At 32.1% G+C, this 12801-nt stretch overlaps 2 protein-coding genes across 2 annotated transcripts; both read right to left on the bottom strand.

Moving 5' to 3' along the window:
- Positions 1-7271: 7271 nt before the first annotated feature.
- Positions 7272-10480, bottom strand: LOC106717850 (cytoplasmic phosphatidylinositol transfer protein 1). Its single transcript, XM_014511779.2, has 8 exons — positions 10321-10480; positions 10065-10213; positions 9733-9821; positions 9615-9622; positions 9472-9543; positions 9137-9391; positions 7855-7980; positions 7272-7529 (listed from the first exon to the last, which is right to left on the bottom strand). The coding sequence occupies exons 1-8, from the start codon at positions 10369-10371 to the stop codon at positions 7386-7388; spliced, it is 894 nt and encodes a 297-aa protein (XP_014367265.2). The 5' UTR covers positions 10372-10480; the 3' UTR covers positions 7272-7385.
- A 730-nt stretch (positions 10481-11210) lies between these two features.
- LOC106717844 (trafficking protein particle complex subunit 13) lies at positions 11211-12624 on the bottom strand. The gene has a single exon (XM_014511771.2). It carries the CDS (start codon positions 12473-12475, stop codon positions 11270-11272), a length of 1206 nt encoding a protein of 401 aa, XP_014367257.2. The 5' UTR covers positions 12476-12624; the 3' UTR covers positions 11211-11269.
- Between the last annotated feature and the right edge of the window lie 177 nt (positions 12625-12801).

Raw genomic sequence — 12801 nt, 5'->3', positions numbered from 1 at the left:
TAGTCGCTACGCAGGGCGGCGTAGGGTGCCTACGACCAGTGTTACAAAGACACGAATATTAAGTACCAGGATGAGTATTCTATGTACTATGTTGTTAGAGGCTATATAAAATAGTATGCTCATAAAAGTTGTTATTTGCCTCATTATTTAATTGCTATCGTCTGAAAGAAGTGCCTTTTTCTAAAGATAAACTTTTATGCTTGTACAAAACGTAAATTAAACCGCCCGATATTGTGTCTCGAGTACGAGCTTTAAAAATTACTTAAAAATATTAGGCCATTTATTATTTTATTTGGATCTGTGCAGCTTGAATTATTTTCAGTCTTTATCTTTGTAAATCCAAAATATTAAGCATTTACCTTTAGATGCCGGATATGCGTAGGTAGGCGTAAAATCATGTGCGCATCAATTGTTTCAAATAATACACAAACTTTAAAAATACAACGATCGAGTTAAGAATGGTTTTTGTACACTCCCCAATGATTAACAACTTCCATACAAATGTATTGCACTTTTAGTGAAATACGGTAACGTAAAATTTATAAATGTAGGTGGAACTGATGAAAGCACTGTTGCGAATTACATACCCGTATCTTTGCTACAGAAAACTTGCCACACATTATTACCTATTTTTGTTTATAAAATTTAAGCTCAAAATAGCTTAAAACAGGTCTGTGATATCTACTTTGTAAACGGATAGTAGTTCTGAGTTAGTAGTCACTGATAATAGTTATGGTAAACCCTGAACAATTGTATTTATTTCAGTCAACTGTAACAATTTTTTTGAATGTCCTCTACTTAGTACTTTTTTATAAGATAAAAAAATTAGCGTTCTTTATATCTTGCGAAGGACGCTAGCAAAATATTTTTACTCAAATGTACTTTTCTACAGAACAAGATTTTTTTTACATTGAAGCTTACTAATTGGCAATCCTTTCTAATAACTTAACACGTTAAATCTCATAAAGATTCTTGAGTACATACTTAAAGGATTTCGCAACGCGATCCGGTGGCACTGAATGTGTTAGCCATGTACCTTAACTTCGCCTTCACTTCAGTTAATTACTACCATTATTAATAATTAATTAATTCGATTCATAATTAATCAATTAATTTATAGATAACAAGCTAAGCTGTTTAAACTAACACAGTACCTACACCTACGCGCCGCCTCCGCAGCCAGACTCCATCGCAGTAAATACTACGACGATCTACACAAAAGATTTGTAACTTTATTATTTTGTGATTGTAGCAAGATACTGTCTAATATTCTGGAAATTTAAGTACCATACAATATATAGTCAGCCAACTCATATCACTATTGTATTAAATAAATTTAAATTCAAAAGAATTATCCTATTTAAACCGAAACAAAAGCGACAGAAAGAGCAAATAGCAGGTCACCTGTAGGTCTAGCACTAATATTTGTGACAATCGCCATCGTATTGTAATCGACAAAATTTGTGTTAAAATTTGTGCAATATCGGGCGTAAAGTACACTAAAAATCCCATACTAATTTTGAAGTAATTGGCAATGACGATTCGTAGGTGATTGTCACCAATATATGAATATTTTAAACATATACTCAACTATTTATACAGTGAATTAAGAGTGATTTAACAAATTACAGAGTGAATTAAGAAAAGGGAAATAAGAAGACGTAGGAGGTAGGATTTTGTTTTTTACTTTCAGTATAATTATCCACAAAAGATGCCAAACAAGGGTATTTCCGTAACTTTGATTTGTCAAATCGATTTTTATTCTGAGATCAACCTTAACCATTAACGACTATTGCTGTGTACTTTAAACTTGGACAGACATACACCTTGCACACACAGAGTGGAGAAAAATCGTAAGGAAGAAGGTCACAAAGTGAGGTTGAGATCCTTAGAAATAGAGAAGCGACCCACAGAGAAATACTCGAACTCAGGCGTCAGGAATACTTATCGTTGCATAAGCCCATCATGAACGATAAACATAACACGATTTTTTATATGACTAAAACTACGCAAAGATTCAATGTATGGACTAGATAATTATGGTAATATTTCGCACGTAAAATAGATAACCGTTGCAATATTATGTCTACTTACATAACTTGGATACAATACGTTATTACTGTAAAAATGTTATTGATGTGTTTAACTATTTTAACGACTGATTCTTATAGAGTTAAACGAATTATTGGTGGTGTGGATGTTGATTGTGGTAAATAATATGTGCTATACGAGAACTATACTATCTTATCAGACGTGAGATGATGTAAAGACTTATTTAAACAAGAATGTTTAATTTAATTGCATTCAAGGTTCTCAAATTCGCGTCGTATCGTTGCGTGCTGACAGTTCCCGCCATTTGTGTGGGGCGGTGCTGGTGACCAAAGATATTGCGTTGACAGCTGCCCATTGTGTCCAAACTCCGTGTAAATACGTGCTGCAACTCAGCAACTTGTGCGATGATAGTCGACAAGCTTCGGTATTGGAAGTCATCAAACACTCAGACTATGACAAGTATGAGTTGAATTCAAATGTTAAAAAAGGGAAGTACTACCTTGTGCTATGTTCAACTGTTACTTGATAAATGACTAGTACTTAAAGACGAAACGACTATTTTGTTGCATTGCAGGGTCGGTTTGAAACATGCTATGTAAAAAGCATAAACTTTTTAACCGACATGAAAAAAGAGAGGTTCTCTACTTTCTCTTTGAAATACTTAGTAGTCTTTTAAGCGTATAAATCGTTATTAGATTTGTATATTATGTCAAGGCGGTAAATGTTTCAGCGTTGCTTTATATGGTTTCAGATATACTCGGGCGCACGACATCGCATTACTTCGGATACACCTCGACATGCACAATATCAGTTGGTCAGACGACAATATATTACCCAACACATCGTTTGGTTTATCAGGTAACAAAGACACAGAGATAATACGATTTTTTTTTAAAAAGTAAAAACGCAAAACTTTGAAATATTAGGACTGTGGACTAAATGAGTCCTCCATAAATGAATTAGACAAATTTAAATAACCTCATTTATTACTGCAACACTTGGATTGGATTATCAAGAGTGCCAACGATGCAATCAATTTTCCATATTGTGACACCACAATAAATCATTGAGCGAAATTAGCTCGTACAATGTGTACAATATAGACTTATACAAAACCATCGCACGAGTGCAGTACTCAATTATTTCATTAATTTACTTATATTTAATAGTCACAAAGCTTAAAAAATTATATTAAGTTGTTTCGTATGTTTCGTATAGATGTTCTATGCCATCTTTCACCTCTAAACTAACAGTCGACATTATAAGCTTCCTACATTTCAAAAATTTGCTGATAAGCACCCATTAATTTTTGCAGAAGACACAAAATACTCTTATTAATTAAAACATCTCATAAGTTAGCTATTTAGTTATTTCTTATTTACGTTAAAGTTATGATTTACAGGTGAATGCATCGCATATGGCTATGGTTCTACAGACTCAAACACAGAAATATTACCGGATCGTTTAAAAGCCGCGAAGTTAAAAATAATTTCACTTGATGAATGTACTGACATTCTAGGCTTATATCTGGCGCCTAGGTTTGACTATGGTATGTTGTGTGCACTTGGCAATGGAGAGGACACCTGTCAGGTATTATCTTACTAATATAATAAATGCGAAAGTTTGAATGTTTGCTAGTAGGTATCTTCAGAACGGCTAAAAGAATCTTACTGAAATTTGGTATAGATGAACAACACTTCTGAAAAACACTTTTAAACCAATTTACTATAAACGTACATATATCTTTGTCTTAGCTAACATTTTCAAGGCTACGTCAAGTCACCTATACTTGACAAACGTCAGTGGGACTAATTAAAATAATAATCAACTATTATTATTATTATAATCCGCTAACTTTATGTCACAGTGCACCCTGCATTTGTTCCTTTAATAGTATAGTGTCCAGTGTGAACAAAATTAGGTTTTCGTATTTTAAATTCTTGTTTATTTATCTAGAAACGCGTAAATTATAAACCTGCTATAAAGCGATATGATATAAATAAATTTCATCGGTGCCAGGAGCAGGATGGAAACTATAAATTCCTATATAATTTAATTTAACATAGGGTGACTCTGGTGGACCATTAATGTGCGCGGGAAAGCTACAAGGAATCAGCAGTTACGGATTGAGCTGTGCTGTGCCAACCGTCCCAGGGGTATACACGAGTATTGGTATGCATCTACCTTGGATCTATCATACTATGGAAATTATAACCAAAAGAACTACAGCATAGCTTTGATTTGCAATGTGATTAGAAATTTACAACTCAAATATTTAATCTATTTTTTTCTTTACCATTTAACCTTTTTGTATAGGGTGTCTCAGTAAGAGTGCACTTTTTCATTTTGAAATAAAAACAAGTATTTTATGACAGAGATGTGATATTTTTATTGTATTGTAAAGAAGACATGTTCCGATTAAGTATGGAATTAAAAATCTGGCAAATGACCCCCACGGCTCCGATGACAGGCCATTACTCTTTTCATGAATTTTTCCATGACTTTTGCACAGATATGTGGCTGTATCTCACCGATGACGCGTTGGATTTCCGATCAGAGTTCAGGAATTGTTTCGGGTTTAATCGCATAAACCCGAGATTTCACAAAACCCCAAAGAAAAAAATCGCATGATCTTGGTGGCCAGTTGACATCGGAATTTCGTGAAATAATGTTTTCTGAAAATCGTTGCTGCAATAAGTCGATTGTTTCATTCGCGGTGTGGCAGGTTGCGCCGTCCTGCTGAAACCACATGTTGTCCAGATTCATACCGTTCAGTTGAGGCCACAAGGAGTCCGTTATCATATTCCTGTAACGAATGCCGTTCACAGTCACTGCAATTTCGGCCTCATTTTCAAAAAAGTAAGGTCCAATCACGCCGCCTGACCAAAATCTGCACCAGACAGTTACTCGTTGTGGGGTGCATTTGTTTCTCATGGATTGCATGAGAATTTTATGAGTACCAAATTCGACAATTTTGTGTATTCACGAAGCCATTCATGGATCCATATGGATCATCGGAGAAAATGACTTATTTAAAGTTGTTGAGAACGATGTTGTATTGATGTTTTCGGATTTTCGGCGACACTCTCGGTTACAGCAGCAATGTTTTCAGAGACGGACCGGTACATTAACGCAAAGGATTCTTATTATCATATCAATTTTTTGACCACTCTTCGAATGGTTGACACATTAGGTGCACTTTCTCGGCTGTAATTTTCCCCATTTTTGTAATAAGTTTTCACAATTATAACGCGTTGTTCTTTCGAAAAGCGCACCTTTTTTAATAATCGGAATAAACAGAGGTGACAACTGTAAAATTTCAGACTTGCCACTTGCACGAAAAAAAAAATATTCCAATTTTAAAAAGTGCACTCTTACTGAGACACCCTATACATACCTTAATTATTATTTACATAATTTTTCTTTTTCTTTAGAACCTTTTTAGGTTTCAGCCTATTTAGATTTTCTGCTTTACGACGACCTTATTAAATGTTAATGTAGTAAATGTTCTTTTACCTTGCTTTAATTTCACAGTCGGTTTTAACGTAAGAATCAATGTTAAAAGAAATAAATAAGACCAAAAGTGGTGTGACATCGAGTATATTTTCAAACAACAATATCAATTTACTTAAACATATAGGGTACTATATTTTATTCACATAAACTATATTCTAAGACGCACAACACTGCGAGGTGAAACTTATAATTTAGGCACTTGGACATATAGATCTTAGGATATTCAAATATTTATGAGATATATGAATATAACAATATATAGTTATTAATTAAATATACTATGTTTTTTGTGAAATTTATTATAATTATTTCGGGCTTCGTCATGGGTATATCCGTGCAACTATGTATATTTTTTGAAAAATCTGTTATGTCCAATTTCATCTTTTGATATACTAATTATATTAAGAAAAATCATATTTTCTATGGTAAAAAAAAGATTACGTCATTCGGAATGTAGGCATATAAAAGTTATTCATAATTAAAAAATACATGAAAGAAATAACGTAATCAGAAATATCAATAAAAATTTATTTTATTATTATTTTAAATAAACTAAATTTAAATGTTACAAAATTTTAAAATTAAATAATTTGGTTCCCTTGCTGAGTACAACTATTTTGCAATTATTGCAGAAAATATCAACAAACTAATTTGTATTATTTTTCAGTTAAATATAAATTATAATAAAAGCACGCATCACAGAAAATTTAAATATTTGGTATTGAATTGAATTAAAAAAAAGTTCCGAAATTTCCATTCGGTTCTGAAAACAATATCAAAAATTATATTTATTTTAGACACACTGATGACATGGAAATTAGAGTTGATTTCTAATACTTTAAAATACTATATTTTTTTGTGAACCAAATTTTCTGATATCCTAATAAACAAAACAATTTTAAGTAATATAAGAAGAACTAAAATTAAATCGCGTTAAATACTTTATTTGACGTATTAATTATAAAAAAGAGAACACAGTAATATGTGACAGAATTAATTAACATTACTCATCGTAATAAGAGTGATAGGCCTATATAACTGATTATTTTAAATTATTTATAAATAAACAGAGTACCTAAATAAAAATGTTAGTAACAACAACAGAAACATCAACCATGTGTTTATAAAAAAAAAAATAACTATACTTCCTAAATTGACAATGTTCTAAATAATACTATGCAATTTAAAATAAAGTACATTTGATGGTAACTGATACAAATCACGAGTTAGTACTTACCCTGTAATTTTACTAAATACATTATAATTCTGAACGGAACATATTGTTCGCATTCATCTGCCTGTTGGTACTCTATTATGGTGCAATTTCATTAATCCGTAACTCGGTCGATACAAACGTCGTGCGGGGATGATGAGTATACGTGGTAAAAAATATTCAACGCAAACGAGCCACAGCAACTAATAAATACAGTTCTCATGTGCAGACCCTACGACATACATGAACAAAAATCTTTCGAACATTGCATTTGGGTGATAACGACTAATGAAACTGCATCCTTAGATTATTAAGTGCCAACTTTATTATCCCATTCAGGATTAAACGAAAAACTTTGTAATTTATAATCTGTATATTATTATATGAACACAAAACTTAGTACGCCTTTTTAAGGAAATTGCGCAAATGGATGAACAAAGCTCTATAAGATAAAAATAAATTTATTGATATTAATTTATGGTCGGATTTCAACCGAATGGTAGCTAGTTTTCCTTGCTCTTTGGTTCAAGGCAACCGTTGAACACATGTCGAAACATAACCCTATTACTACATTGAGATCTAATTAACTATTGTTTGAAATAATTCATGACCAGTTGAACCATGACCTGCCTTCAGCTGATGGTGTACTGGAACCACTTTTTGGAGTTTTCGGAGACTTTGGAGTTTGGGGTTGTGATGTTTCCTTCGCTTTCTCTGATTCCTCCGCATTATCTAAGCAAACCTTTATCTGAAAACATTTAAAGTATTTTAACATAAGCTTTATACACATCAAATACAATCTTTCTTAACCTGCTATTTAGAAAAACATACAGTTGTACCTGGATAAGCAAGAGTCTAAGAGACCATGATATTTATCTTGTTTGAAGAGGTTTCTCTCAACTCAGAATTTCTCGCTTGTGGTAATTATCTGTAGGGACCAGATCTCGCTTATAGTGGTTTCTTGCTTATCCAGGTTCAACTGTAGCTATCTCTATGTTTTCAAAGGGGATAAGAGGTATGGAGATATGTTTTTGGATGGGTGTTTTTGTAATGAAAATGATCAAGATATATACCTTCATGTTGGTCTTCTCTTGCATATCCTTCTCATAATTCCTAACATCTTCAATAGTCATATTAAACCATTCATCCATCCAAGTGAATGCCTGCCGATGGCCAAGTAAAAGGATATCTCTAATAGCCTAAAAAAAAATTAAACACATAAAAACAAACAAAGACCTTTTTCAACTAATCATACTTATATTATAAATGTGAATGTTTAGATGGATAGATGGATGGATGTTTGTTTGAAGGTATCTCTGGAACGGCTCAACAGATCTTGCTGAAATTTGGCACTGATGTAGAACAAAGTCTGAAAGAACACATAGGCTACTAATGAAGACATTTTTTCTTAATTCCGTGCGAACGGAATCGCGTGCGACAGCTAGTAGTGTTATATAATACTAAATTACCTTACTTATTAATGTTACAAGTGCATAAAGTTATTTTAATCAGTGATCAAATAAAAAAAAATTGATTGTTTTTTTTAAATACAGTCAAAACCGTTTATGGTGACATCGTTTAGAACAACATACCGGTTACATTGACCAAAATCAAAGGTCCTGGCTGAATGTTATATGACCGCTTTATCGAAAACATTGGTTTTTACGACATTGTTTACTACGACATACCGCATTACCGACTACATTTGGTTAATTTTTTCGGAGAATTATATCTGTAGAACGACCGGCTCAGCTGTATTGTAAACAATTTGAATAGGTAACAGTATCCACATCTGGCACAGTATAATAGTCAATGGCTATTATCGTAAAAATAAACAAAGTTTAGGGTCTTTTGTAATTCTTAGAAACAAACAAATGCATGCCGTAGCCTCAAGGCCCGCTTCGTCATATCTCTTTAGTCAGTTTGTTGTCAGTGCGAAAATGAACAGGAAGACTCGGAAGAACAATTTACAGTGCCAACTTTGATTGACGGTCTTAATGCTGTTAGTGTATTACGAAAGATTGTTCTTTTTAATGAAGAGTTCCACATGCAGGGAAATTGTGACGATACGCTGATTAAAATCCAACGTGAGTTACAAAATGTGTATGCACGACAGAAGTGTTTCAAACAAACTAAAATTACAGACTTTATGCATACAAAAATGATGGAAAAATGACATTGTTCTTTTATATTATACGTTTGTATTGAAGTAAACAAAATGCGGTTTAATTTCCTACATGAATATACATATCTTTCCTATTAATACCTCTCACCGGTTGTTACAACTATCGGTTTTTACGACTCAATATGAGTAGTCCCTTCGATGTCGTTATAACAGATTTTGACTGTACATACCCCTTGTACATACTCTTCTACTCTTGTTTGTAAGCCCCACACTTCAAATTTAACATTAACACTTTTATAACAGCACATAATGGGTTGTTGTGTTTGCATCCAGCCCTCAGGTAACGGTCCCCTGCCCGACTTCTCTGATTTATAAAACTTCGGATCCTCCGCCTCTTTATAATGATGTGGTTTAATTTCATCGTATGCAATATCTATAAAATCAATTTGCCTTGATTCACATTCTTCTGAAGTCAAACCAAGACACTGAAAGAAGTACCTCAATGTAACATTGTATAATTCATACATTTTAAGGAAAAACTTGTCCTGTATTTAAGTTAGCTTACATTTTCTGATGTTCCATTATTATCCTCATATCTTGTTTGAATAGAAATTGAGAATTTTGGTATAAAAGAGCACTGAAAAAAGAAATCAATATATAAATAAAAAAATAAAAGAAGTACTGCAAAAATAGTTTTAAATTACATACCGTATACTCTGTAGGTATTCAGATGTGATTTGAACATGAAAATAATATTATCAATTATTAATAACTCATACAATAAAGAACACAAATATGTTAAAACATATTTAAGGGGTGAACTTACCCGTAATTGTATATGGATAATAATTCCATGCTTTTTCTGTTATATAAAATATTTTTGGAAGGAAAGATTGGATCCAATAAGGAAGGTGACTGTAAAAGAACATGCACATAAGTTATTAACATTAATAAGTAAAAAGGTTTAATAGTAAAAATATGTATTGAATTGTTGGCATTAAAAAGAAATTCTGAAACAACATAATTCACAAAACCGTTTTCACAGCATGCACAGTTAAGTGGTCAACATATTTTCTTATAAAATATAAATTAGAAAGGATGTTATGGTGCTAAACATAATGATAAATAATTATTTAGGCTTTTGAAAGCTGCTCGAACCTGGATAAATGTATCCTCTTCTCAGTAAATTGTCCTGTTCCATTAGCCTCGTCATTTACTTCCTCATTGGCGATTACCTCCACGCCCTCGCCATTATTTGATTGTTCATAGCTATGACGAGCTATCATATACAGTTGACCTATGCGGTACTAAAATTAAAATGCAAATACGTTGACTAAATTGGAAACGCATATAACTGTAACATTGCAATTTTTAAACAGAATTTTTATATTAATGATTTTGACAAAAATGTTACCTCCTCGACAGTCATAGGCATGCAAATTCTATATTCTTTGATTAAAACCATCTTCTTTCATAAAGCTTATACTAGTTTCCCCTATTCCGACTCCTCGTTGATGGTGATTTACGAGTAAAAGTGATGGATGCAAGATGGGTGAACTTTCAGTAAACTTTAATTGAATAACAGTGACAGTTGACACATGTTGATTTTTTGTCATAACTTTTATAGCTCTAGATTCTTGCTCAGAAAAATAGTTAGCATTCATTTGATTCTGCATAAAAACAGTTATTGCGCAAAAATCTTACTCGAGCTAGGAGTCACCAGATTTGGTAAACATAGGTAACAATAATATCATTTTACCTTGGCTGAAGCTAAGTGCCACACACTACATTTTACTCCTTCTTCCTGTCTTTTTTTCAAGTTAGCAAAATCTAATATATTTTTGAAAGGGACTATATCAAAAAAAAAAATAGAAATAAAACAAAATTTGCTAAAAAAATATGGATACCACTAGTATTTAATTTAAATTCGTAAATAAACAAATAATATACAGTTTCACATTAACTTACAAAGTAAATATTACAAGAAAGAAGAAAGAACATACATACTGTATTCAATAAAAACAGATATTTGTAGAACTACTGTAAAGGCTAAAAAATTATAATTTAAATAATAACATATTAAAATATTTAACTTATACAGCTTGGATAAACCAAATCCTTAGAAACTATAGGGTTTAATTTTAAAGTTAATTTACATATTTTTAATTGATATCATATTTTCCATTGTATAATGTTTAAATATTTACTAATATTATCAACATACAATACATACAACATATATACTTTATTTAATTTAAAACCTATACTAATACATGAAACACAGCAAAGGAATTGAAGATCTGCAAAAGGCTTGATGATAGAAATTTTCATTACCACATTTTTAGTTTAAAATTGCTTATTACCTAAAAAACATAAACTGACGCCAAGTCATCATAATCATATGTTCTTTTTAAGAATAAATCTACTAGTGATACTCCTGTAATAACATGTAGGCCTGTACTTATTGGTAGAGCAGTTAGATCAATGTATTTGACACCACCTGGTTCTAATGGCCCTAACTTCCTATTGGATATCCCACACCATAAAAGACTAGAATCTTGGAGAGAACGTAATTTCAATATTAAATCTAATGTTCTCTCACTTGCATTAACTATCTTGCATTTAAAATCAAATGGCTCATTAACAGACACTTTACTGGGTAAATCCACATACAAAAGCCTTATGTCCCCATAATCAGGAGTTATTCTTTGCAACTGACTGGTTTGCAGTCTCCCTTTCTCTCCTAAGTTTGATCTCCAGACAATATCTAGTTTTCCTATATTCTTCGGAGCTATTATGTGTTTAGTTTCACTAGAAATTGTTTCCTTTGGTGTTAAACGATACAAATATTGGCAACTTTCTTGAGGTTGGAGTAAAGTTACATAACCAAAAACTGATAAATCTTTGTCCACTTCGTTCAGTGATTGGACTGAGAAATGTTGAGAGCTTTCAAGAGATACTTGTTCAAGAGTTATTGGACCCGAGGTGATATTCTGTATTTGAGTTTCTAAGAAGACATCGTCAGATTCAGCATTATAAAATTTTGTTTTGACATCCAATGGTTTCATAACTTCAAATTTAAAGAATTTTCTGAATGAGGCTAGTGTATTGTAATTTGACATGTATGTTACCTCACATACTAAAATATGAGTGCCCAAATCTTTAACTTCATGGTGAATAACATCACCTAATGTTTCATCAACATCCAGCATCACTGGAGATTGATTTTGTGTTGATAAAGGAATCCTCTGTGAGCTTGTTTGTAAATCAGCTTTTATAGACACACTCTGCACAGCTTGCGAGGTCTCATTATGTACACAAACGTAACATGAAAATGTTTCTCCGAGATAAATGTTACCAAAACTTTGAGGTAATAAGAGAAATTGACCTGCCGCTAAAGTTTCCATCTGCACCACTGACGTCGCATCGTCTTTCAAAAAATTGTTTAAAATATTTCCTGGTAAATCTTTAAAATCACATGTTACTATTTTGGGACTTATCAGAGCAGGTTTAGTGAGTCTCATAACTTTTAAAGCCACCAAGTGGTCGACAACTTCTTTGGTATCCATTTTTACACGTTTTTGTGTGAATTATACTAGATGAAGAAAAAAACCTTACTTATTTGCATGCGTGACGCATAATTATGGCATATATAATTCAATTTAAAAGAGTACTTTATACAAATTTTATCACTTTTTATTATCATCACTTGTCACACACATTTGATTTGACATCTAGGCATCTAAAGGAAATCTAGATCTCAGATGTCAAAACAAGCTACATATTTTTAGTGTTGAGTTGTTAATTTATTGAATTATTAGTAAGGTTTATAAAATATTATGAATAAGATTATTCCAGAAAGAAAACAAAATTTTTTCATATATGAATTTATCCG

This window comes from Papilio machaon, chromosome 13 (assembly GCF_912999745.1).
Source record: "Papilio machaon chromosome 13, ilPapMach1.1, whole genome shotgun sequence".
Taxonomy (NCBI): Eukaryota; Metazoa; Arthropoda; class Insecta; order Lepidoptera; family Papilionidae; genus Papilio; species Papilio machaon.
Note: the sequence above shows the minus strand (reverse complement) of the source record. Positions and strands in the feature narration are given on the sequence as shown.

What these genes read in the sequence shown, in the direction of transcription:
- LOC106717850 (XM_014511779.2), bottom strand. Translation starts at nt 10,371, where the DNA reads ATGGTTTTAATCAAAGAATATAGAATTTGCATGCCTATGACTGTCGAG. An exon ending in ATAATGGAACATCAGAAAAT is followed by an intron (nt 9,392 to 9,471) that starts GTAAGCTAACTT and finishes TACTTCTTTCAG; the next exon opens with TGTCTTGGTTTGACTTCAGA. An exon ending in TAGAAGAGTATGTACAAGGG is followed by an intron (nt 7,981 to 9,136) that starts GTATGTACAGTC and finishes ATTTTTTTTTAG; the next exon opens with GCTATTAGAGATATCCTTTT.
- LOC106717844 (XM_014511771.2), bottom strand. Translation starts at nt 12,475, where the DNA reads ATGGATACCAAAGAAGTTGTCGACCACTTGGTGGCTTTAAAAGTTATG.